Source organism: Saccostrea cucullata, unplaced genomic scaffold (assembly GCF_032062105.1).
Source record: "Saccostrea cucullata isolate Sc308-1 unplaced genomic scaffold, CSIRO_AGI_Scuc_v1 ctg3327, whole genome shotgun sequence".
NCBI lineage: Eukaryota > Metazoa > Mollusca > Bivalvia > Ostreida > Ostreidae > Saccostrea > Saccostrea cuccullata.
In genome coordinates this window covers 13186-39017 of record NW_026925977.1, presented here as the reverse complement: position 1 = coordinate 39017, position 25832 = coordinate 13186, and the positions used below count along the sequence as shown (strand labels likewise).

Here is a 25832-nt window from a genome sequence, read left to right as displayed (position 1 = left end):
CTTTAAAAAAACAAGCAAAACATTTGGATAGTCTTGTTTCGTTTCGTTTCGACAGGTTTCGTTTTGATTTCGTTTAGTTTTGTCTTGATTTCGTTTCGTTTCGGTAGGTTTCGTTTCGTTTCGGTAGATTTCGTTTCGTTTCGGCAGATTTCGTTTCGTTTCAGTGCGTGTCGTTTCTATTTCGTTTCGCACTTTACAGGTACCCCTTATAAATGTCTTATAACTCAAGAATAACGTAAATTTCAAAGAAAAAAATATACACTTTGTGTATGATAACTAGAAAACAAGGTCAAATTTGTAACGATAAATAATTTTTATTACAGGTAAAACTGATTAAGTTTACCGGCTTTTCAATTTTTAGCTACCGTAGAATCATCAATTTTCGTCGGTAACAATTGTTTCTGCTTACACTTACAAAGCAATTTTAAAACATAAATTCGTTTATGTTAAAAACACATTGATAACGAAAATCTAAATCTAATTAATGAACGTGAAACACACGAATACACAGCCATCTAAACAATTAAATTATCATTAGAATAAGAAAATATTATTTCCTAGTTAAGATTTTGATATCATTATTCCTGTAAATTACCTGTGAATATTTGTATATTACAGCTTGTAGATTCTTTGGATGATACATTGCAGTTGGTTTCCCCATCATTTGGGAAAGGGTTAAAATTGAAATATGAAAAAATTCCTATTTCAACTTCTGAGATCATTACTCTATAAATTACCTGGGCATCCTTGGGTATTACAGGGTACCGTTTCTTCCGATTCTTCGCTGCAGTCAGCCCCTCCGTATTGTGGGGAAGGGTTGGTACAACTTCTCTCTCTAGACTTGCCCCCGGAACCACATGTTAGTGAGCAGGTTGACCACTCTCCCCACGAGCTCCAACCACCATCAACCGCTGTAAAGATTAGATATTTTGTTGCATAATTATTTTCGTATCCGCATCTACTTGATTTGATAAATCACTAAATGTCCCTGGTTTTTTTTTATATGATAATATCTTATGCATATAAATATTGGCAAAATCTAACTCATATATTCTAAGTACATGTATAATTCATCGGAAAAACCAAACACCTTGGAATGGAATACTAAATACTTTAAGTTTCTGGTTTATCCTATGTTTTAAGACATTCGCAATACAACAGTACAGTGACTTTATTTCGACCCGTACACAAACGAGCCTTTACATGTAACACATCAATTTTGATAGATGTGTTGTATCTAGATGAATAAGGACTGAAATAAGAGTGAGATATAAAAAATATTGAAATTAAACATGCATAGTACGCTCTTGCATATTTGTAGCTGGCAAACATGTAAATACATCATTAGACTGAGAAGGGAGCATAATCGATAATTAAATTAAATTTTGTATATTAACAAGTGCTTAAACTACGTATATAAATTTTATTTGAAGTAAAGAAAAGTCCACATGCAGTTACATATATATAATTATAAACATGTACCTTGCTTTAAAAACAACAAGCAAAACATTTGGATAGTTTTGTTTCGTTTCGTTTCGGCAGGTTTCGTTTTGATTTCGTTTTGTTTTGTCTTGATTTCGTTTCGTTTCGGTAGGTTTCGTTTCGTTTCGGTAGATTTCGGTTCGTTTCGGCAGATGTCGTTTCGTATCGGCAGATGTCGTTTCGTTTCAGTTCGTTTCGTTTCTATTTCGTTTCGCACTTTACAGGTACCCCTTATAAACACGCAGTACAGTTAAGGCAACACAGAAAAAATGGTAATGAGGTCATAATGAGGTCTGACGTCATGACAGTTGCTCCGCCCTGATTGAACCATATAAGGAAATAGAGCTCAAAATAACTATTTACCGGTGTTTGCAAGAATTTGTAATAAACGGCAATATTTTCATGTTTAAATAAAAAGTAATTAGTGATTTTCTCGTATATAAAATATGTCTTTAAAATAATTCTCTTTTTAATGTGTCGTTTGGCTGCTTTCGGCTTCAGCCAAGCGCTTGCACTCGATGACATGGAATTGAATGTTGTTTACACGCAGTTATGACAAGGCTGTCCGAAGGTTTAAAATGTCTAAAAAATATACATTTCATTTTGAGCTAGATTTTAATTTCAGTATGTTATCCTTGTTTGAAATTGCAGTCAACTTGAGATAACAGTTTAATCAGGTATTATAAAAAAGCATTTCTGTGATGTCAGATGACTGTGTTGATCACGTGACGGACATTTTTGATATTCTTAAATGTTTCACAAATATCGCATCGGCACAAGTGCATAACACAATTGTTGTGCAAAGTTTTTTACATGGACCAATTCATCGTGATCCATGGTACTTAAAAAGTGCTGGGGGCAGGTTTAATTTTTTCTTCTTAAGAAAATATTTTACGATAAATTAAAATTACCAACGTAAGAAGGGATCTTTTCCACAGTTTATCACGATTTATACAAAAACGGATAAACTACATACGATCCCCCAGCAAAATTCAGTTAGAAGACATATTTTTCTTTTAGATTCACGCAGAATATCTTCAATTTATCCTTGTCTTTCACTTGTGCCTGTCCAATATAAACACGATTTATAAATTCTAACTCTGTCTACGGATGTGAAAGGGGAGCGTTTCAAACATAATTGTTTGCTATTGCTTGAATATATGCATATCGGACATGCAAAAGGAATAGAGATATTAAAATAGCAAATGTTAAACATTATAACAGCACACTATAGTTTAAAAAACAAACCTTACTCTTGAATTAAACACAAATCCCCATAATAAATCTACATGCCGTGTAATAATTATAACACTTTCCCCGTCATGTCAGCTCAAGTATGCTGTGACATGACGTCATATTCTTTTATGACGTCATATCTAGGTAGTTCAGAGAAGTTACTACAGTTTGAACAGTTTGATATTTTACGGGCAGCCTTATCCTAGCTGCGCATCTAAAACGTGGCGACATCAGCTGAGATTTGCAGTGGATTTACATGCATTAACCAGGCAATCTTTAGAGAAAATAGGGATAAAATGTGAGACAAGGCATTTTTTACCCCTTTTACGAGAATATGAGGACAACATTTCGGAAAATAATGGAAAACTTAGACGATCTGCACCAGCTCCGTAGATCCAGACCAGGTATGTATTCGCATCTATACGTAGGTACATGTGTAGATCTACAGTATGTAGACATGCTTTTGTTAACATCAAAGAAAAAAACCCGAGTGTGTGTATGTTCTAGATGTACACAATCAGTGAAAAACTGTAATGCAGTGCCTTGTGTGTAACCCCCCCCCCCCCTACATAGTTGCACTCTGTCACGGTTTAGAATTATTAAATTTTAAATTCACTAAATATACACTGAGTTCAATTAGTTCATTTTCTTTGAGACTATATGACTTTTGTATAGTAATGGAAGTCATCAGTAACAAATTTAACCTAGGGTAAATTAAATAGATGTTTTTATTGTTTCAGTCAATGATTCACTAAGCCTAAACAAGTAGTTATGTTGTCTTTTGATAAACAAACATGCTGCACAATATAAAAAAAAATTATCAGTATCATTATGTTGAAAACATAGAACCTCTGCTTCAGATCTATGGTTGTTATTTCTAAATTAATGAAAAAAATATTCATTTTTTGTTTAGATTACATGTACATTAAAAATATTTTTATATATAATACTTTTATCATTGTAGCTGGCAAGAGTTTCAGGCTTAAAGAATGAATAAATAAAAAATGCATCAATTTCTCCATAGGCCAGGGTATGTAAACTTCTAGAGCATTTCACTTTATTTTTGTGCTATGTAATTTTGTTTTTCATTTTGGTAAAGGTGAAACTCAGAAGTGTTTTTTAAATATCCTTTCCATAATCTCAATGAATCACATTCCGATAAAAGTTTTGTAACACAACTTTTTCCAATTATATGAATAACATAAATTCACTACAGAATACAATGTAGCATGATTAATTTGTATTTTTTTTTTCAAAATATAATGCCATCTTATTCTACAATGTATATATAGTAATTCCATAGCATATTACTGCATGTATATTGTGTTGTAGGCCTAGCCATTACCAACAAAATTGGACCAATGGATCCATTCAAGCAGCAAGTCAAGCAGTTAATCCATCATTAAAGGAAAATGGTATGCTTAATATCAGCTATAAACCATACAGTATTCCTGGCAAGATTATTGAACTGTTTGAATAATAAAACTAACAGTAGAATTGCAATTAAGTATATACAAATGCATTCTATGTTAAATGTTTCAATGCATTTTTGTTTTATTTCACTTTTTAAAACACAAATTACTTTCAATAATGGTATTTCCTGTGTTTCTCATATTTTCAGAATTCATTTTATCTACATGAACATGAAGTGATGGAAATAATTTGCACCTGTCCAGTTTTCCTACAGTCTGTCTTTGGATTTGAAGAAAATGCTTATTAAATAAATTTTCTAGATAAATAATAATTTGACTTTTTCATATATTTACTGTACAGGTGTTGAAAATGCTATTAGAGTTGAAAATCTCAACTTACATACATATTTTGTGTGGAGGGTATCAATGTCAATCAAGAAAATATTTCCAGCATGTACCTTGTGTTCATTTGATTATCAATAATAGCATCAAAAACAGGAGACTAAGGATCCCTTTTATTGATTCAAATCAGGATAGTTGACCACAAATTGATTCGGGAAGGGGGGGGGGGTGGCAAGTTTTTCCATGTCAGATTTTTCATGTCAAAGAAAGAAAGATTAATGTTTATTTCCGATCAATAAGATGACAGACAGATTATTTATTTCCATTTTCAATGAAAAGTATAACAAGCAAAAAAGGGGGAGAGAGATCACTAGTCTGCGCCAGATTATTTATTTCCTCTCCAATCGTGGACAGATTATTTATTTTCAACATTTTCAAGGACAAATATTCATTTCTAAGATCTGCCAGCCCCCCCCCCCCACCCCCTCAGAATACGAATTAACAAATACAGGTGTATACCCCAATCCTTTCCGATTATAGTTCCTAACTAATAATTTGGTTTAAATCCTCTAAACAGTAGAAGGTCTAATCAAAAGCCTTCGTAGAATCCTGTTTTCGGAAAAAAACTTTTTTAACACAAGTGTATGTACCATAGACGTCTGAAACAAAGTGAAAGTGGGGGGGGGGGGTAATTGAAAGGGGGACTAAACAAACAATTAAAAGTAAACTCCAATTTTAAATGCCTATGTTATGTATATAATTTGCAAAATAGACGGTGGGGAGGGTAACCCCCCCCCCCCCCCAAGTTCCGACGCCTATGCGTACAATAAGAGAGGGGTATATAGATATCTAATTAATTATTGATGTGTGCTATATTTTTTATAACCATTTGTGTTTTACATAAATAGTGCAGCAATATTTAGACCCATTTGTGTGTAATACTATACACATCTTTGAGGAAATGCAATAGGTTTGAAAGACGTCTTTTAGCATACATGTATAGAGAACGAATACACAAAATAAAAGAAATGAGGAGGATTTTTATGCATACCGTTTTGATTTAGTAAAAATAGAGTTCAACACAGTCTGCATATATATTTTTTTTAAATTTACGAGGTAAACAAACTATATCAAGTACTAAAGAGTTATCTCCCATGCTGGGTCAATGATGCGTTTGAAAATTATAATTAAGATTGACTCTTTCAAGATTTCAATTTTCAATCAAAAAGTGCAAGGGCAAGGCGACGATCAAAGAAGTAGATTTTTAATTTTAAATTATTTATTTTATTGCATAGTTTTCAAAAAGTGATGCTCATTTCTTTGTAATCCTTTAGTTAATTTATAATTCCCGTTGAAATTAGGAAAATACCCTATTTTTCATACACTACTGTCTGTTTTAGCTGAATAACTTAAATATATCGAAAAACTAACTGAATGAGCATCACTTTTCAGAAAGTATAGATACATAAAGACAACCTAAAACATTGCGCAGTTAATTTTTTGTTTGTCTTGCCCTTGCACTTTTTGGTTAAATTTGACATTTCATTTTTTGACCTAAAATCGGAGCCCACGTGACCCCAGAGGGTCACATGATGTCAAAAAATACCGATGTGAAAAGCGATGAACATACTCTTCAAGATAACATACAGCTATTCTAACTAAGGTGTCTTGCTAAAAAATAAATCTGTTCAACATTAAATGTATCGGATTCAGTGAGTTTTTATAGAAAATGTTGCCTTAACTGTACTGCGTGTCTTCTAACTCAAGAATCACTTAAATTTCAAAGAAAAAAATATACACTTTGTGTATGATAACTAGAAAACAAGGTCAAATTTGTAACGATAAATAATTTTTATTACAGGTAAAACTGATTAAGTTTACCGGCTTTTCAATTTTTAGCTACCGTAGAATCATCAATTTTCGTCGGTAACAATTGTTTCTGCTTACACTTACAAAGCAATTTTAAAACATAAATTCGTTTATGTTAAAAATGCACTGATGATGAAAATCTAAATCTAATTTATGAACGTGAAACACACGAATACACAGCCATCTAAACAATTAAATTATCATTAGAATATGAAAAGATTATTTCCTAGTTAAGATTTTGATATCATTATTCCTGTAAATTACCTGTGAATATTTGTATATTACAGTTTGTAGATTCTTTGGATGATACATTGCAGTTGGTTTCCCCATCTTTTGGGAAAGGGTTAAAATTGAAATATGACAAAATTCCTATTTCAACTTCTGAGATCATTATTCTGTATATTACCTGGACATCCTTGGATATTACAGGGTACCGTCTCTTCCGATTCTCCGCTGCAGTCAGCCCCTCCGTACTTTGGGGAAGGGTTGGTACAACTTCTCTCTCTAGACTTGCCCCCGGAACCACATGTTAGTGAGCAAGTTGACCACTCTCCCCACGAGCTCCAACCACCATCAACCGCTGTAAAGATTAGATATTTTGTTGTATAACTATTTTTGTATCCGCATCTACTTGATTTGATAAATCACAAAATGTCTCTGGTTTTTTTAATATGATAATATCTTATGCATATAAATATTGGCAAAATCTAACTCATTTATTCTAAGTACATGTATAATTGATCGGAAAAACCAAACACCTCGGAATGGAATACTAAATACTTTAAGCTTCTGGTTTATCCTATGTTTAAAGACATTCGCAATACAATAGTACAGTGACTTTATTTCGACCCGTACATAAACGAGCCTTTACATGTAACACATCAATTTTGATAGATGTGTTGTATCTAGATGAATAAGGACTGAAATAAGAGTAAGATATAAAAAAATTCTGAAATTAAACATGCATAGTACGCTCTTGCATATTTGTAGCTGGCAAACATGTAAATACATCATTAGACTGAGAAGGGAGCATAATCGATAATTAAATTAAATTTTATATATTAACAAGTGCTTAAACTACGTATATAAATTTTATTTGAAGTAAAAAAAAGTCCACATGCAGTTACATATATATAATTATATACATGTACCTTGCTTTAAAAACAACAAGCAAAACATTTGGATAGTTTTGTTTCGTTTCGTTTCGGCAGGTTTCGTTTTGATTTCGTTTTGTTTTGTCTTGATTTCGTTTCGTTTCGGTAGGTTTCGTTTCGTTTTGGTAGATTTCGTTTCGTTTCGGCAGATGTCGTTTCGTTTCAGCTCGTTTCGTTTCTATTTCGTTTCGCAATTTATAGGTACCCCTTATAAACACGCAGTACAGTTAAGGCAACACAGAAAAAAAATATGGTAATGAGGTCATAATGAGGTCTGACGTCATGACAGTTGCTCCGCCCTGATTGAACCATATAAGGAAATAGAGCTCAAAATAACTATTTTCCGGTGTTTGCAAGGATTTGTAATAAACGGCAATATTTTCATGTTTAAATAAAAAATAATAAGTGATTTTCTCGTATATAAAATATCATGTCTTTAATATAAATCTCTTTTTAATGTGTCGTTTGGCTGCTTTCGGCTTCAGCCAAGCGCTTGCACTCGATGACATGGAATTGAATGTTGTTTACATCTAAAACGTGGCGACATCAGCTGAGATTTGCAGTGGATTTACATGCATTAACCAGGCAATCTTTAGAGAAAATAGGGATAAAATGTGAGACAAGGCTTTTTTTTACCCCTTTTACGAGAATATGAGGACAACATTTCGGAAAATAATGGAAAACTTAGACGATCTGCACCAGCTCCGTAGATCCAGACCAGGTATGTATTCGCATCTATACGTAGGTACATGTGTAGATCTACAGTATGTAGACATGCTTTTGTTAACATCAAAGAAAAAAACCCGAGTGTGTGTATGTTCTAGATGTACACAATCAGTGAAAAAATGTAATGCAGTGCCTTGTGTGTAACCCCCCCCCCCCCCTACATAGTTGCACTCTGTCACGGTTTAGAATTATTAAAATTTAAATTCACTAAATATACACTGAGTTCAATTGGTTCATTTTCTTTGATACTATATGACTTTTGTATAGTAATGGAAGTCATCAGTAACACACATTTAACCTTGGGTAAATTAAATAGATGTTTTTATTGTTTCAGTCAATGATTCACTAAGCCTAAACAAGTAGTTATGTTGTTTTTGATAAACAAACATGCTGCACAATATAAAAAAAAAATTATCAGTATCATTATGTTGAAAACATAGAACCTCTGCTTCAGATCTATGGTTGTTATTTCTAAATTAATGAAAAAAATATTCATTTTTTGTTTAGATTACATGTACATTAAAAATATTTTTATATATAATACTTTTATCATTGTAGCTGGCAAGAGTTTCAGGCTTAAAGAATGAATAAATAAAAAATGCATCAATTTCTCCATAGGCCAGGGTATGTAAACTTCTAGAGCATTTCACTTTATTTTTGTGCTATGTAATTTTGTTTTTCATTTTGGTAAAGGTGAAACTCAGAAGTGTTTTTTAAATATCCTTTCCATAATCTCAATGAATCACATTCCGATTAAAGTTTTGTAACACAACTTTTTCCAATTATATGAATAACATAAATTCACTACAGAATACAATGTAGCATGATTAATTTTGTATTTTTTTTTTTCAAAATATAATGCCATCTTATTCTACAATGTATATATAGTAATTCCATAGCATATTACTGCATGTATATTGTGTTGTAGGCCTAGCCATTACCAACAAAATTGGACCAATGGATCCATTCAAGCAGCAAGTCAAGCAGTTAATCCATCATTAAAGGAAAATGGTATGCTTAATATCAGCTATAAACCATACAGTATTCCTGGCAAGATTATTGAACTGTTTGAATAATAAAACTAACAGTAGAATTGCAATTAAGTATATACATATGCATTCTATGTTAAATGTTTCAATGCATTTTTGTTTTATTTCACTTTTTAAAACACAAATTACTTTCAATAATGGTATTTCCTGTGTTTCTCATATTTTCAGAATTCATTTTATCTACATGAACATGAAGTGATGGAAATAATTTGCACCTGTCCAGTTTTCCTACAGTCTGTCTTTGGATATGAAGAAAATGCTTATTAAATAAATTTTCTAGATAAATAATAATTTGACTTTTTCATATATTTACTGTACAGGTGTTGAAAATGCTATTAGAGTTGAAAATCTCAACTTACATACATATTTTGTGTGGAGGGTATCAATGTCAATCAAGAAAATATTTCCAGCATGTACCTTGTGTTCATTTGATTATCAATAATAGCATCAAAAACAGGAGACTAAGGATCCCTTTTATTGATTCAAATCAGGATAGTTGACCACAAATTGAATCGGGAAGGGGGGGGGGGGGGGTGGCAAGTTTTTCCATGTCAGATTTTTCATGTCAAAGAAAGAAAGATTAATGTTTATTTCCGATCAATAAGATGACAGACAGATTATTTATTTCCATTTTCAATGAAAAGTATAACAAGCAAAAAAAGGGGGAGGGAGATCACTAGTCTGCGCCAGATTATTTATTTCCTCTCCAATCGTGGACAGATTATTTATTTTCAACATTTTCAAGGACAAATATTCATTTCTAAGATCTGCCAGCCCCCCCCCCCCCCCCACCCCCTCAGAATACAGAATTAACAAATACAGGTGTATACCCCAATCCTTTCCAATTATAGTTCCTAACTAATAATTTGGTTTAAATCCTCTAAACAGTAGAAGGTCTAATTAAAAGCCATCGTAGAATCTTGTTTGCGGAAAAAAAACTTTTTTAACACAAGTGTATGTACCATAGACGTCTGAAACAAAGTGAAAGTGGGGTTGGGTAATTGAAAGGGGGACTAAACAAACAATTAAAAGTAAACTCCAATCTTAAATGCCTATGTTATGTATATAATTTGCAAAATAGACGGTGGGGAGGGTAAGCCCCCCCCCCCCCACGAGTTCCGACGCCTATGCGTACAGTAAGAGAGGGGTATATAGATATCTAATTAATTATTGATGTGTGCTCTATTTTTTATAACCATTTGTGTTTTACATAAATAGTGCGGCAATATTTAGACCTATTTGTGTTTAATCCTTTACCCACATCTATGAGGAAATGTGAGAGGTTTGAAAGACGTCTTTTGGCATACATGTATAGAGAACGAATACACAAAATAAAAAAAAATGAGAAAGATTTTTATGCATACCGTTTTGATTTAGTAAAAATAGAGTTCAACCCAGTCTGCATATATTTTTTTTTAAATTTACGAGGTAAACAAACTATATCAAGTACTAAAGAGTTATCTCCCATGCTGGGTCAATGATGCGTTTGAAAATTATAATTAGATTGACTCTTTCAAGATTTCAATTTTCAATCAAAAAATGCAAGGGCAAGGCGACGATCAAAGAAGTAGGTTTTTAATTTTAAATTATTATAATTTATTGCATAGTTTTCAAAAAGTGATGCTCATTTCTTTGTAATCCTTTAGTTAATTTATAATTCCCGTTGAAATTAGGAAAATACCCTATTTTTCATACACTACTGTCTGTTTTAGCTGAATAACTTAAATATATCGAAAAACTAACTGAATGAGCATCACTTTTTAGAAAGTATAGATACATAAGGACAACCTAAAGCATTGCGCAGTTAATTTTTTGTTTGTCTTGCCCTTGCACTTTTTGGTTAAATTTGACATTTCATTTTTCGACCTAAAATCGGAGCCCACGTGACCCCAGAGGGTCACATGATGTCAAAAAATACCGATGTGAAAAGCGATGAACATACTCTTCAAGATAACATACAGCTATTCTAACTAAGGTGTCTTGCTAAAAAATAAATCTGTTCAACATTAAATGTATCGGATTCAGTGAGTTTTTATAGAAAATGTTGCCTTAACTGTACTACGTGTCTTTTAACTCAAGAATCACTTAAATTTCAAAGAAAAATATACACTTTGTGTATGATAACTAGAAAACAAGGTCAAATTTGTAACGATAAATAATTTTTATTACAGGTAAAACTGATTAAGTTTACCGGCTTTTCAATTTTTAGCTACCGTAGAATAATCAATTTTCGTCGGTAACAATTGTTCGTGCTTACACTTACAAAGCAATTTTAAAACATAAATTCGTTTATGTTAAAAATGCACTGATGACGAAAATCTAAATCTAATTTATGAACGTGAAACACACGAATACACAGCCATCTAAACAATTAAATTATCATTAGAATATGAAAAGATTATTTCCTAGTTAAGATTTTGATATCATTATTCCTGTAAATTACCTGTGAATATTTGTATATTACAGCTTGTAGATTCTTTGGATGATACATTGCAGTTGGTTTCCCCATCTTTTGGGAAAGGGTTAAAATTGAAATATGACAAAATTCCTATTTCAACTTCTGAGATCATTATTCTGTATATTACCTGGACATCCTTGGATATTACAGGGTACCGTCTCTTCCGATTCTCCGCTGCAGTCAGTCCCTCCGTTTTGTGGGGAAGGGTTGGTACAACTTCTCTCTCTAGACTTGCCCCCGGAACCACATGTTAGTGAGCAGGTTGACCACTCTCCCCACGAGCTCCAACCACCATCAACCGCTGTAAAGATTAGATATTTTGTTGCATAATTATTTTCGTATCCGCATCTACTTGATTTGATAAATCACTAAATGTCCCTGGTTTTTTTTTATATGATAACATCTTATGCATATAAATATTGGAAAAATCTAACTCATTTATTCTAAGTTCACATGACAAGTTATGCGTATAATATCGCACAGGGTTTATATGAAAAAAAAATCTCTTCATTAAAACAGATTAAAATCAGTCCAGAATTGAAGGTTTTCATTGTGGAATGCAACATTAAACAATACAAAGTTAACACTCCTGAAATTATAACTTTAAGGAATACAATATTTTCCTGACGAAATTGTGATGTTTATCTAAAAAACTGCTAAGAGAAGCGCTTGTAGTCGGATTGAACGGATATTTGCACGTAGAAAAAAGTAGAAGTTACTTTGATATTAAAAATGAGTGAAAGTTCCCCATTCCAATTCATGGAACATGAAAACCAATGACCACTTAATTGAAACTAAAAATAATAAAATGTATTGCCATCTGCTTTGAAAATTACAGAATACATGTACTATAATATTTTTTAAAAGTAAAATATTAATGAGTAGTTCAAACATGTATGTTGCTGTGAAAAGCACACAGTAAGTGCGCTGGTGTTTTGAACATAGATAAGTACATTTATTTTATATTTGTCTATAATAAACTCCCATGCTATTTTTCATAGATTCCAGTTTTTGAATGCTCCTTTTTTTTCAGAAGAACAATTATTGCACGTCATTTTATATCGATCAAAGAGGGACAAGAAGCGTTTGTTTGAAAAGAAGGTAAAGATGTAGCAGGCGAACACGTTGCTATCTATTCAACGATTTTTTAGTTGTTTGTGGAATGATGTAATGTAAACATTAGAGGAAATTATCGGTCAGTAATCAAAACGACTTGCATTTCGCAGGTAGACACATTTTTCTATAGCGCTTAATGAAGTATGCATACGTTACAAATTTGTGTGCTTTACACTACAATTAATGCTTGAATAAGCTCACCACAACGCCTCTGCATACTGTGGGTGAGTCGTCGGAAGAAGATTTGCCTATATCAAGCCCATTCCTTGATGAGTGTTACTAAAAAAGCCACACGATTCCTATGGATTACTTGGTGCGCTAAAATAAGTTGAATGTTCTACCAGAGCAGCTGAATAAAAATAAATTCAGTTATAAAAACGATGCCCTTTTTTGCACTTCTGTTTTCCGTTGATTTCTCGTAGTAAGCCTTAACAGTGCTGCGTTCTAACTCAGGAATCACTTAAATTTCAAAGAAACAAATATACACTTTGTGTATGATAACTAGAAAACAGGTTCAAATTTGTAACGATAAATAAATTTTAATACAGGTAAAACTGATTAAGTTTACCGGCTTTTCAGTTTCTAGCTACCGTGGAATCATCAATTTTCGTCGGTAACAATAGTTCGTGATTTTGGGTGCTTACATTACACGTTTATGCTAAAAACACATTGATGACGACAATCTCAATCTAATTTATGAACGTGAAACAGACGAATACACACCCATCTTAACAGTTAAAATATCATGAGAATATGAAAAGATTATTTCCTAGTTAAGATTTTGATATCAATTTTCCTGTACATTACCAGTGAAACTTTGTATATGAGAGCTTATAGATTCTTTGGATGATACATTGCAGTTGGTTTCCCCATCTTTTGGGAAAAGGTTAAAACTCATTCATTCTAAGTTCACAAGACAAGTTATGCGAAAAATATCGCTCTGGATTTTTATGAAAAAAATCTCTTCATTAAAACATATTAAAATCAGTCCAAAATTGAAGGTTTTCACTGTGGAATGCAGCATTGAACAATACAAAGTTAACGCTCCTGAAATTTTAGCTTTAAAGAATACAATTTTTTCCTGACTAAATTGAGATGGTTATCTAAAAAACTGCTTAAAGAAGCGTTTGTATTCGGATTGAAGGGATATTTGCACGTAGAAAAAAGTAGCAGTTACTCTGATGTTAAAAATGAGTGAAAGTTCCCCATTCCAATTCATGGAACATGAAAACCAATGACCACTTAATTGAAACTAAAAATATTAAAATGTATAGCCATCTGCTATAAAAATTACTGTAAACTATAATATTTTTAAAAAGTAAAAAAAGTTAATATCAATGAGTAGTACAAACACTTTTGTTGCTGTGAAAAGCACACAGTAAGTGCGCTGGTGTTCTGAACATAGATAAGTACATGAATTGCAAACATGTCTATACTAAACCCCCATGCAATTTTTCATACATTCCAATTTTTGAATGCTCCTTGCTTCAGAAGAACGATTTTTGCACTTCATTTAATATCGATCAAAGAGGGACCAGAACCGTTTGTTTGAATTGAAATAAAGATGTAGCAGGCGAACACGTTGCTATCTATTCAACGATTTGTCACACAAGACGAAAGACCACCTTTAAGCAATCACTTAATTGTAGCTTAATGGTGACTTAATGGTGCTTTAAGAAGTTAACTCCTTAAAGCCACCATTAAGCTGCAACTTGCAGGTGCTTAATGTTTAAACTTCATTAAGCCACCATTAAGGCACTTTTAAGCCGAGCTTTATGGTTACTTAATGGTCAAACCTCAATTAACTTTTACGCATTTTATTTCGAATCTTTGATCTAATTTTTTAAGTTATTTCAATGTCATTTACGCAATTTTTTTTGGTGATCTTTAACTTTGTCTCCTTTGTCATTTTTATACAACATTTCTTTCACCATGCAAAATGTTTAGTTTTTAAAGTTTGACTTTTACATTATGAATAATTTGTATTAATTCGCTATTATTCTTATATAATACAGCGGTAAGTATCTGTCAAAATCTAATCGGTCTTCAATGATTGATATTTCAAAATCAATTTTCAGAAGAACAGCAGATCAGATTAAACGTGACATCCGACCAGATTTATACACATTGGGAAACGGGGTAAGATTAACAGTGTACAGTACCGACTGGTTAAACAATAGACCTTAATTAGGTGTCCACCGTCCCCGGTCAACTAACAGGAAACTATACATACACAACGTACACTAACAAACTTTGATGATCAATTATTTTTTACAAAATTTAAATTTAACGCAAGCATATAACAAATTAAAAATTATGATTCTTTGTAAAAGGACAATTATTTCGATACCCGTTATGATTCAGAAAGAATTTTAACTGAATATGATATTCCCAAAAAAGTTTTTGTAAACATAACCAGGTAACTCGTAAACGAGTATTGTCACTAGGCCTAATTTTTAGACAAAAAACCGTTAATATCCGCAGAATTTCTAAAATAAAATTTTCATTTTCCCGATGATAGATTTTTTGTTTTATCCAGTTTAATTTCAATCACGATTTAATGCTTGCATGTATAATTCTTCGAATAACAAAGCGAAGAGTTCATGACAATTTCAAAGCCGAATTTAATGGTTTAAAAATATTAATGTGATATAAGCCTTTTTTAAAAAAGATCCATAAATAATACTTTTTTATGCTTTGATTAATAAATCAATTCAAGACTTTGGAAACTTTCAACAAAATAATTACTTTTACAAGTCAAAAACAAACTGTGCAAAATATATATTTAATATTTTCGCTTATACATAAGGAGCGGTGTTAGACTAATGGTTAAGACACTGGGCACCTAATTGAAAGGTCATGAGTTCGCGCCCCGTGTGAGGGTTTTTTTTTTCATTTTGAATTTTATTCTTTTTCTTATTTTTACCAAATCAAGATATATGCGAACTCGACATTTATAATTTGTGAGGACAAATCACTATACATGTAATAATAATTTTTCACCCATAAAAACAGTAATATCGACTGTGTAATATTGGCTTAATGGTGGCTTAATGGTAGCTTAATGGTAGCTTAAAGGAGTTTGGACATTAAGCACCTGTAGGTCTACCTTAATGGTTGGTTAATGGTAACTTAATGGTGGTCTAAAAGCTACCATTAAGGACTTGTAAGCCACCATTAAGCTACCATTAAGCTACGCATGCGAGTTAAGGCTACATATGGAAATTTCTATACAAAATATCTAATTAAATTCCATAATTGCTCCAACTACCGCACAGAAAATGCTAGGACTTGTTATCTAATACATTCTTGGTACCCACGACATGCGATAACCAGTACACATTATGACGTCATATTATGACGTCATCGACCTGTACTACACAAGTTTATAAGAAACATCAACAAAATCGCTTCGGCGCAAGGGCATACCTTACTTTGTTTTACAGAAACAAGGTATCAAAAGACGCAGGGTATTGCAAGGATTTAAGATATTGCTGCACAAATGTCGGCAGTGCAATTGGTTACTTACTATTCGTGCAGTTATAAGTTTCAGATGGATAAAAATTAACTGTCCAGGGTAAGTTTCCTAAATTTTTTATCAATTGAGAAAGTGCATAGGATTTGTGCAGCAATTTTATTAGTTTTAAGAATATTCACCTTAATATTATACATTGTTTATTTTAAATTAGATAGGATAGGCCCTTGCGCCGAGGTGATTTTGTCTATATGATTTAATACCTTGAATGGGAGAGATCAATGACGTCATAATATGACGTCATAATGTGCACTTGCATTAATAAACTGTGGGTACTGAGTATGTATCAGAAAATCAATTTGAACCTTCTCTGTACATAAAATATACAAATTATGAATTTTCATTAGCTTATTTGCATAAAAATATCCATATTTAGCCTTAACTCACTTTCGTACATTTAAGCACCCATTAAGGACTTTGAGATGGCTTAATGGTGGTGTAAATGTTACTTAAGGGTGCTTAATGGTTTCTTAAAGAAAATCATTAAACCACCATTAAGGACCTATAAGCCACCATTAAACCAGGCTTAAAATGGTGTGTTTCATCTTGTGTCAGTTGTTTGTGGTATGATGCACTGTGAACATTAGAGTAAATTATCGGTGAGTAATCACACAGACTTCCATTTCCCAAGTAGATAAAGTATGCCTACGTTACAAATTTGTGTGCTTTAATGAACTACAATTTATGCTTGAATGACCTCACCACAACGCTTCTGCTTACTGTGGGTAAGTCGCCGGAAGAAGATTTGCCTAAATCAAGCCCATTCCTCGATGAGCACTACTGAAAGCGCCTCACGGTTCCTATGGATTACTGGGTGCGCTAAAATAACTTGCTGTAGCTTTTTCCAAGCATGTTCTACCGGATTCAAATCAGGCAAAAGACTTGGTCAGTCCATTTGATTGGTTGTTTTATTTTCCAGGTAGTCTGTTATGATGCAAGCCCTGTGAAGTCTACAATTATCGTCAATTACAATTTATTCATCACCGATAGCACCTACATACGGCCTGACAATAGGGTACAGCATCTCATCTCGGTATCTTATCCTGTAAGATTTCGTGTAAAATAACTCACAGTTCGGTTTTTCCTGATTATACTGAAACCACACCAAAACCATCACAGAGCCACCCCAAAACAATCTTGCTAAGCAACACAGCATAACGTTCACCGGTCGTACACCAAACTCTAGTCACCCCAGTGACGCAGCTGCCTATTGCCATGGTTTCATGCTAATAAATTGGCTCAAGGGTGATAGTTTTTCACATGTAGATATATATTGCTTTTTAACTATTTTGCTGTTATATTTTCTTCAATCATATTTCAAAATCTCTTATAAATGTCTTCTAACTAAGGAATCACTTAAATTTCAAAGAAAAAAATATACACTTTGTGTATGATAACTAAAAAACAAGGTCAAATTTGTAACGATAAATAATTTTTAATACAGGTAAAACTGATTAGGTTTACCGGCTTTTCAGTTTCTAGCTTCCGTGGAATCATCAATTTTCGTCGGTAACAATTCTTCGTGAAGTCTGGTGCCTACATTTACACGTTTATGCTAAAACATATTTATGACGACAATCTAAATCTAATTTATGAACTTGAAACACACGAATACACAGCCATCTTACAGTTGAATTATCATTAGAATATGAAAAGATTATTTCCTAGTTAAGATTTTTTTATCATATTCCTGTAAATCACCTGTGAACATTTGTATTTTACAACCTATAGATTCTTTGTATGATACATTGCAGTTGGTTTCCCCATCTTTTCGGAAAGGTTTAAAATTGAAATGTGAAAAAAATCCTATTTCAACTTCTGAGATCATTATTCTGTAAATTACCTGGGCATCCTTGGGTATTACAGGGTACCGTCTCTTCCGATTCTCCGCTGCAGTCAGCCCCTCCGTATTGTGGGGAAGGGTTGGTACAACTTCTCTCTCTAGACTTGCCCCCGGAACCACATGTTAGTGAGCAGGTTGACCACTCTCCCCACGAGCTCCAACCACCATCAACCGCTGTAAAGATTAGATATGTTGTTGCATTATTATTTTCGTACCCGCATCTACTTGATTTTATATATTGTTTTATATATATATATATAATAATATATTATGCATATAAATATTGGAAAAATCTAACTCATTTATTCTAAGTTCACATGACAAGTTATTCGTATAATATCGCAGTGGGTTTATATGGTAAAATTCTCTTTATCAAAACAGATTAAAATCAATAGAACATTGAACATTTTCACTGTGGAATGCAGCATCAAACAATACAAAGTTAACGCTCCTGAAATTTTAGCTTTAATGAATACAATATTTTCCTGACGAAATTAAATGATTGTATCTTGTTTTTTTTATATAATAATATCTTATGCATATAAATATTGGAAAAATCTAACTCATTTATTCTGAGTTTACGTGACAAGTTACTGTAAACGTATAACATTTGGCTGTGAATTCTTTTTAGCGCTTTTGGCGGAAAGCAGACTCCGCTAAATCAAGTACATCGCTAAGTGCTTTGTGTATAAAGGTTTACGTAACGCACATTCAAAAAGCGCTTAATCAAATCTATGCCAACTTGTTGAAAATTTAATTTCCGCCAAATATCGTACACACCAAATATATTATGTTTACAGTATGCAAAAAAATATTTCTCTGGATTTATATGAAAAAAAAAATCTCATCATAAAAACAGATTAAAATCAATCGAAAATTGATGGTTCAATATCTATACTTTTGTTATTGCTCGGTTATCCCTATGATCATCATATTTTTAAAATATACAAATTAACGGCATTAAAATAATTGATTGTGTTTGTAAAAGATATGCAATTCTGACCGAAATAAATGTTCATATAAATCAGAATGGGGAATAAACAGTTTATCTTAGTATATTTCAGTAATGAAAAATATATTCTTACTACTTTTTCTTGTATTTCAAAGTTTATTTGGCAATTTTTAGTTAACTTTTATTTTCCAACATTTATGAAAAAGTAAATTTCATGTAATAAAACTGGAACTGAAGACTTTCTTAACTGAAAATCAAAATCGAACAATAAATCATTGACTTCAAAATAATAAGGTAAAAGCTTTGCTTCGTTTTTTTTTTTTTTTTAAAAAACAAACTTGTTTTTAAAATTTGAGATCAATAACATCTGTTTCGGACAAAATGCAATCAATGACATAATGTAATTCAAGTTTATTTGATTTTTTCACTTATCGATTATTCAATTTAGTAGACATAAAACATAAAACTCACCCCCCCCCCCTAAAAAAGACGAAACAAATGTACAAAAAATGTCGGAAATGCTGAGCATAATTACTGAAATTTCATAAATGAAGTACACAATTTCAAATCAGTCCTTCTATATAACAAGCTGTTGATCGAAGAAAAGAAATGCTAGAATGCTGAATATATCGGTAATTCCGAAGATTGATGTAGGAAATTATTTAGATCGCTGTTGGTCAAATATGTTTACACCCCCTCCCAGAATGGAGTTTTTAGCGCCTAAATGCGTTGTTCCTCATACAACCCTTTACATAAATACAGTCACGAGTTAACTGTCCATTCACAAGGTGGATATCAAATGGTGTTTTTTTCTGTGTATAACGTAAACATAACCGGTGGAAGAATCACATCAGACCAAATCGTTGTCCTGTTATGGAAAGTTTACTCCCCTATTCAGTATTCTTAATCCTATCATGTCTAATGTATGCAGTGTTGACAAACTTGAATCTATAGAGTACACACATATATATACAGTGGACCTTCAGATATCCGGACTCCAGATATCCCGATGCTTCAGTATCCGGACGATTTTTCATTGGAACGGAATTTTTTAATATTATTTTGTCTTGTTTAACTGGTGATTCAGATATCCGGACGCTTCACATATCCGGACAAATTGACTGGGAACCAAAGCATCCGGATAAATGAGACTCCACTGTATATTCAAAAATACATACGTATGTGATTTTCAAGCGGATAAGTGAATATTTCGTAATATACTGACAATATAAAGGTACTCAAGGAAGGTCAAAAATATTCCTAAGGAAATATTTATCCCCCTATCAAACTTATTACGCTCCGAAGCCAAGGAGAGAGGAAGGGGGATGGGGTATAGTGTTTTACCCTTGTGTGTTTGTCCGTCTGTCTAGTTGTTTGTGTGTAGTTCGTAGGTTTTGATCACAGTTTTCGCAGCAACTCTTCATCACAGGTGCTTGAAATTTTCGCACATTCTCTACTGAGGCATGCTACATGTATATCGGTGGATCCATTAAAAAAATATTTGATGTTAACTGCCTGTTAATCCGTGTGTTTGTCATACAACACATAACACATTTTCGTCGCATTTTTTTCCAGCAACTACTTATATTGCAGAAGCTTGAAATTTTAGCACATACTTTGTAGTGGCATGCCATATGATGGGATTTATTTTGGTATGAATATGATGTCAACTTCATATTTGTCCGTGCATCTGACCATAACTGAACTTGTGTAAATTGTAACTAACATATCAGTGTATTTTCACATCAGAGCAGGGTATTACTACTAGCCTCCATTGGCTGACAGACTTGTGTTTTTCTAACCCTGCTTTTAATATCAATAATATCAAACAAGTATGAAGTATACTTGCATTGAATCTCCCTTATATATATACATGTTCTTTTTTTTTCTTTTTTTTTTAATCAATACATACGAGTAAGTGCAACATGCACATTTTTACGAATATTGGAAACGTAGAGCAGATCTGTAGCGTTATGGTTTTATATATATTTGTCTTTGAACATAACGCTACAGATCCCGTAATGCAAAAAAGGTGCAATTTACGGCGCAGTAGTTTTTGCACTATTGGAAACGTTGACTCGATAACGAAATCATTCTAACTGTGTATATATCTATGTATTTTTTATTGCTGTATAAGGCGGAAACAATAAGGTTGTATTTTTACGAATTTCAATTTAAATCGAACAAGAAATAAAATAAAACAAAACTTTATTATATGAACAAAACCTCTTTTCTCTTCAGTTGTATGAGTATGAATTAACCTTAATCTTTTTTTTTGTATTTTTATCCTTTCCTTCCGTCGTTTTCTGCACTCATTTTTTAAAATTTATTTTCATAAAATATTCATTTATCGAATTTGATAAATTTTGGATCAAGGGTCTCATCTCACACAAGTTTGGGGGATACCTACATCACCAACCCAGTGGTTCAAGTGGTGAGCTTATTTAGTGTAAAAAAGACCTTCTTAACTTGTCTCGCATCCCAAGTTTTGTCTAAAAAATCGACCGACTCGGACATATTAAAGCGAGGAAAAATATTCTTTTTTTGCGAAATATATTAGAATGGAATGGAAAAATATATTATTTCTCATCAAAACATCATCAAAACTTTACGAGGTATCAGAACATTAAACGGCAAAAAACGCAATGTGAGTTAAAGTGCATGATTGTGTGGTAAAGGTTTATGCGTAAAAATGCGTGATTGTGGGGCAACGGTATATGCGTTAAAATGCGTGACTGTGGGGAAGGGGGTTAAAGACAGATTAGGTTGTAAAGTTTCCCCTATATACGAAACAAATCTTTAAGTTGGTTGGTATTATACACATATGATTATTAGGTCAGTTACGGTACGTCGGTACACGGCGGGTGTGACCGGTCGGCAGGGGATGCTCACTCCTCAATGGCACCTGATCCCACATCTGATGTTTCAGAGGTCCGTGTTTGCTCTGCTCTTATTTTGTAGATTCTTTAATGGACGTTGAGATTGAATACTGTTCGTTATCTCCATATCCTTCTTAGCATTTGAGTTTCTGTTTATTTTATTAAAATCACTCTAGGAAAATAATTATATGTTACGTTTAATATGATTATGTGTCATATCTAGGTTTTTTATGTTAGACATGACTAGTACAACATGTCGTATAAGTGGAAATTATAGCGAGACGCAAATTTGTCGATTTTTTCCTTAAAACTGGTAATTGATTTTTTCATTAAAGGAGTTAATACAATGTTAATACGTTGATAAAGGATACTTATTTCAACGAATGTTTAATTCAGAGTAAAAATGTTCGAAAGCAATACCCAATAAATAAAATTGCAAATTTTTATCTGGATTAAAGTTGTGATGTTTTCAGTAATACAAATCGAAAATTGCTAATTTTCTTAAATTTAAGGATAAAGTTTACAAAGTGCAAAGATGTGTTCATAAAACGCGACCTAGAATTACTAATTCCAATAATTTCCGAACTAAACAAGTTTTTTTTTCTTAATTTTGTTTGAAATGCCATTGCAATAAATTAGTCTTGGTATTATACAGAATATTTGAGAACATTTGTAGTTGAAATTTGAGTCTGAGAACCTCTGAATGAAACTTGAAAAAAAACAAACAATTTAAACCATTTGCTAGGCAATCAAACGGTAATTTTCTTATTCGTATAGCAATATATCACTATTTTTATGACACAAAATTTTCCCATCTCTTAATCCTGAATTTTCAGAAGAAAAATATTTGTTGGAAATCACTTGGCTTTTTCATTACTTTAATTTTATTTTGTCATATGAAAAGTATGACGTAATCTAAACTTTATATATATTGCTTAAGAAATGGTAGCCTTCATGAGAAAAAAAAGATGAAAAGGTTTGTTTTACTCGCTTAACTACCTTCAACCAAAAGCATGAGCTAAAGGTGACTTCTAATCTAAATTAGAAGTTTGATTGAAAGTGTGATGCTTTGGTGATAGGTGGTAATATTTCAAGACAGATTTTCCCAATGCATCTCCCTATTTTAGTTTTAAATTGTGCTAATGCGAAAATTGGTTGATAGAACGCCAATTTGTGTCGCCATTTATTTTTTATGCTGATACTTTAAAATTTTTGACTAAAAGGTTTCTCGAATTGGATCGTTAATCTGACTATTCCATGTGTTTAAGGTAGGATTCTTCTCGCACAAAAATGTATTTCTTGTATTTAAAAATTAATGAAATTTTCACAGAATCACGAAGACAATATTACCAAGTGATGGTATTAGTTTGATTAGTTTTGACCGTTTTATATTAGAGTAGGTCAGGTCAAGGTCATAACCTTTTCCCTGGTCATTAAAAATAAAGATAACTGCCTTCAATCATGAGATATGGTCTTCTATTTCAAAAGATTAAATGTATTTCTTTTTGCATAAAAAGATAATACCATATAGGGTCTATAAGATGATATTATCAAATTGAAACAAATAGTTTAACAAAAATGGATTTTGGCTAATCCCAATTTTTTTTCTATTTTTCTTAAATTTTTAGGATATCTAAGTTATTTTTATGTGCGCCCTATATTTAACTTTTTCTTATTTTTACACTTAGCAAAGCCGTCATATAGAGATACAAAATGATACAAAAACAAAAAGTTTTGACCGTTTAGTAAGAGAGTAAAACCACTTTCTATGAGTTTTTAGCTCATATCTGTACTTAGAGACGAAACATTTAAAAGCAAACATAATTGTAGTTTAATTGGAAATTCATATTTATTTGATATATTTTAAAACTTTTGTTCCTAATTATTAATTTAGCTAAAATATGAAAAATTCTTCTAGTCTTTGATTGTGTAAAAATCATAACTAAATTCGTACTTCTATAATAATTTTGAGAGGCAGAAAAGATATTTTCATACGCCACCATTCCGCCAAAAAATATAATCCCTGCTAGTTTTCAAACACAATTGACCATTTTTATTTAAAGTTGTACAATTGTGATAAGGAAAGAAAAATATGGTCTTTTAAATCTCTTTCACCTAAATATATAAGACATATATTAAGCAAATATGCATTGAATATTTCATCTACTCAGAAACCAGAGAAGAATCCTACCTTAAGGGGAAATTATTGCTTGAAAATTTGAAGTCACTGTAACAAGGAAGGCAACTTATAGAAATAAACATTTGAAAACAGTTTCATTCAAAACTGATTTTAACATAACATAAACTACCAAGAATACAATATATCAAACATAACTGTGCGTATCAAGAAAGGTTTATGGAAAAGAACATCTTGTGTTGTTTTTTTATAATTAGCACCGTATGTGCAAAAAGTGAAAAAAATTATTTAAATCTGTGCGAGTTTTAAGTTTTTCACTGACAGACCGAGGAAAGATTAATGATGTGATTCTCAGAGGTTTTTTTTCCTCGATGTATTTCGGTTCAAGGACCTAATTGACGTTGGATTAAAATGGAGGTGCGCCGACTTTTACAGTTGATGGCCTATACATTTAAACCAGAACAATGAACGGAAGCTCTTTTACTTTATATATGAGTTTAGCTCAGTATGTCCATAATCTAGTTTAACTGGAAACTTGAAAGCACAAATAAACTGCCTTTGACGTAAAAGAAAACAAATCTGCCCTTAACTCCCAGCTTCACATGTAACTGGCCCTATCTCAATGCCTATGTCGACAGGAAAGCTTTTAAAAAAATTCTTTCATCCATACATGATACATGTTTGAATGTCGAAGTAAACTGCCTACTGTAAAAGTCAGTGCCTTTTTCAAACGTTCTTTCCGCTCTATGAAACATTGCAATAGAATGTGCAACACAAAGGCATGCTAAGAAGTTGTCCATTGACTCATATCGTAATGATAACATTAGAGGTATATATTCAATTCAAACAATAAACTAAAACTGTACCTTTATTTGTGTCTCCATTCATTTGTTCCTTCGTATCATATCCTAATAATTTGTAAGAGAGATAAACATAATTATGTACAAAAGCAATGCATCAATTTTTTTTTTTTTTTTATTTTAAGAGGCAGTGCACTGAAAATCAGGCAGTATTTTATCAATAGGCTGCGGCACATCGAATGTGACGAATATTTGATATTTTATTGAAAACAATGTCAATGTAGTCCAAATTGAATAATGTAATCGAAGATTCGTTTGAAAATTGCTTATTTAGGAAAATATCCTTTTTTGTTTCGTGTTCTTGAATTCCCCTATATAAACCGTTGAATTTAGATCAGAAACAAAGAGCTGTAATTTCGAATACATTTTTAACAGGACTATTATTCATGCTGAACTAAATCTAGAAATATTCCGTCTTTCAGTTTCAAAAATAAAATCGGTGTGCAAACACATTTGATAGTAGTTTTCTGGCAAAATATATAGACGTTTTTATGAAATTTTGCGATGCAAGAGTTATCTCCCGTGGCATCAATAAATCTGCTATAACATCTTACTATCGGAATCCTAGTAAAAAAAATTAGAATATATACACAAAATAAAATTATTAAGCCAAAAATTACTACTTTATTTTCAAAATAGAATTTATTTTCGCCTCCAAATGTAATATTCGGATTAAAATCGGCAGTATTATTCAAGCTGAATCCAAGTTTCCTTGATGTATCAGTGACGTCATATACCTGACTTATATTGCGTCATAATGAAATACATTTAGTTACAAGTTT

At 32.2% G+C, this 25832-nt stretch overlaps 1 protein-coding gene and 2 long non-coding RNA genes across 3 annotated transcripts in view; 2 read left to right on the top strand and 1 right to left on the bottom strand.

The window, feature by feature from the left end:
* LOC134270263 (coadhesin-like) overlaps positions 1-25832 on the bottom strand; it is a 34253-nt gene that overhangs the window by 4635 nt on the left and 3786 nt on the right. Inside the window, exons 3-6 of the mRNA XM_062752461.1 lie at positions 18223-18396; positions 11856-12029; positions 6748-6921; positions 738-911 (exon numbers count right to left, since the gene is read on the bottom strand). Coding sequence (XP_062608445.1) covers positions 738-911; positions 6748-6921; positions 11856-12029; positions 18223-18396 — 696 coding nt within the window. The remainder of the gene's footprint in view (positions 1-737; positions 912-6747; positions 6922-11855; positions 12030-18222; positions 18397-25832) is intronic.
* On the top strand, positions 2941-4462 carry LOC134270261 (uncharacterized). The gene is made up of 4 exons (XR_009992752.1): positions 2941-3122; positions 3683-3748; positions 4051-4133; positions 4340-4462. It is a non-coding gene; the product is annotated as an uncharacterized LOC134270261 (long non-coding RNA).
* On the top strand, positions 8022-9514 carry LOC134270262 (uncharacterized). The gene is made up of 4 exons (XR_009992753.1): positions 8022-8216; positions 8780-8845; positions 9150-9232; positions 9439-9514. It is a non-coding gene; the product is annotated as an uncharacterized LOC134270262 (long non-coding RNA).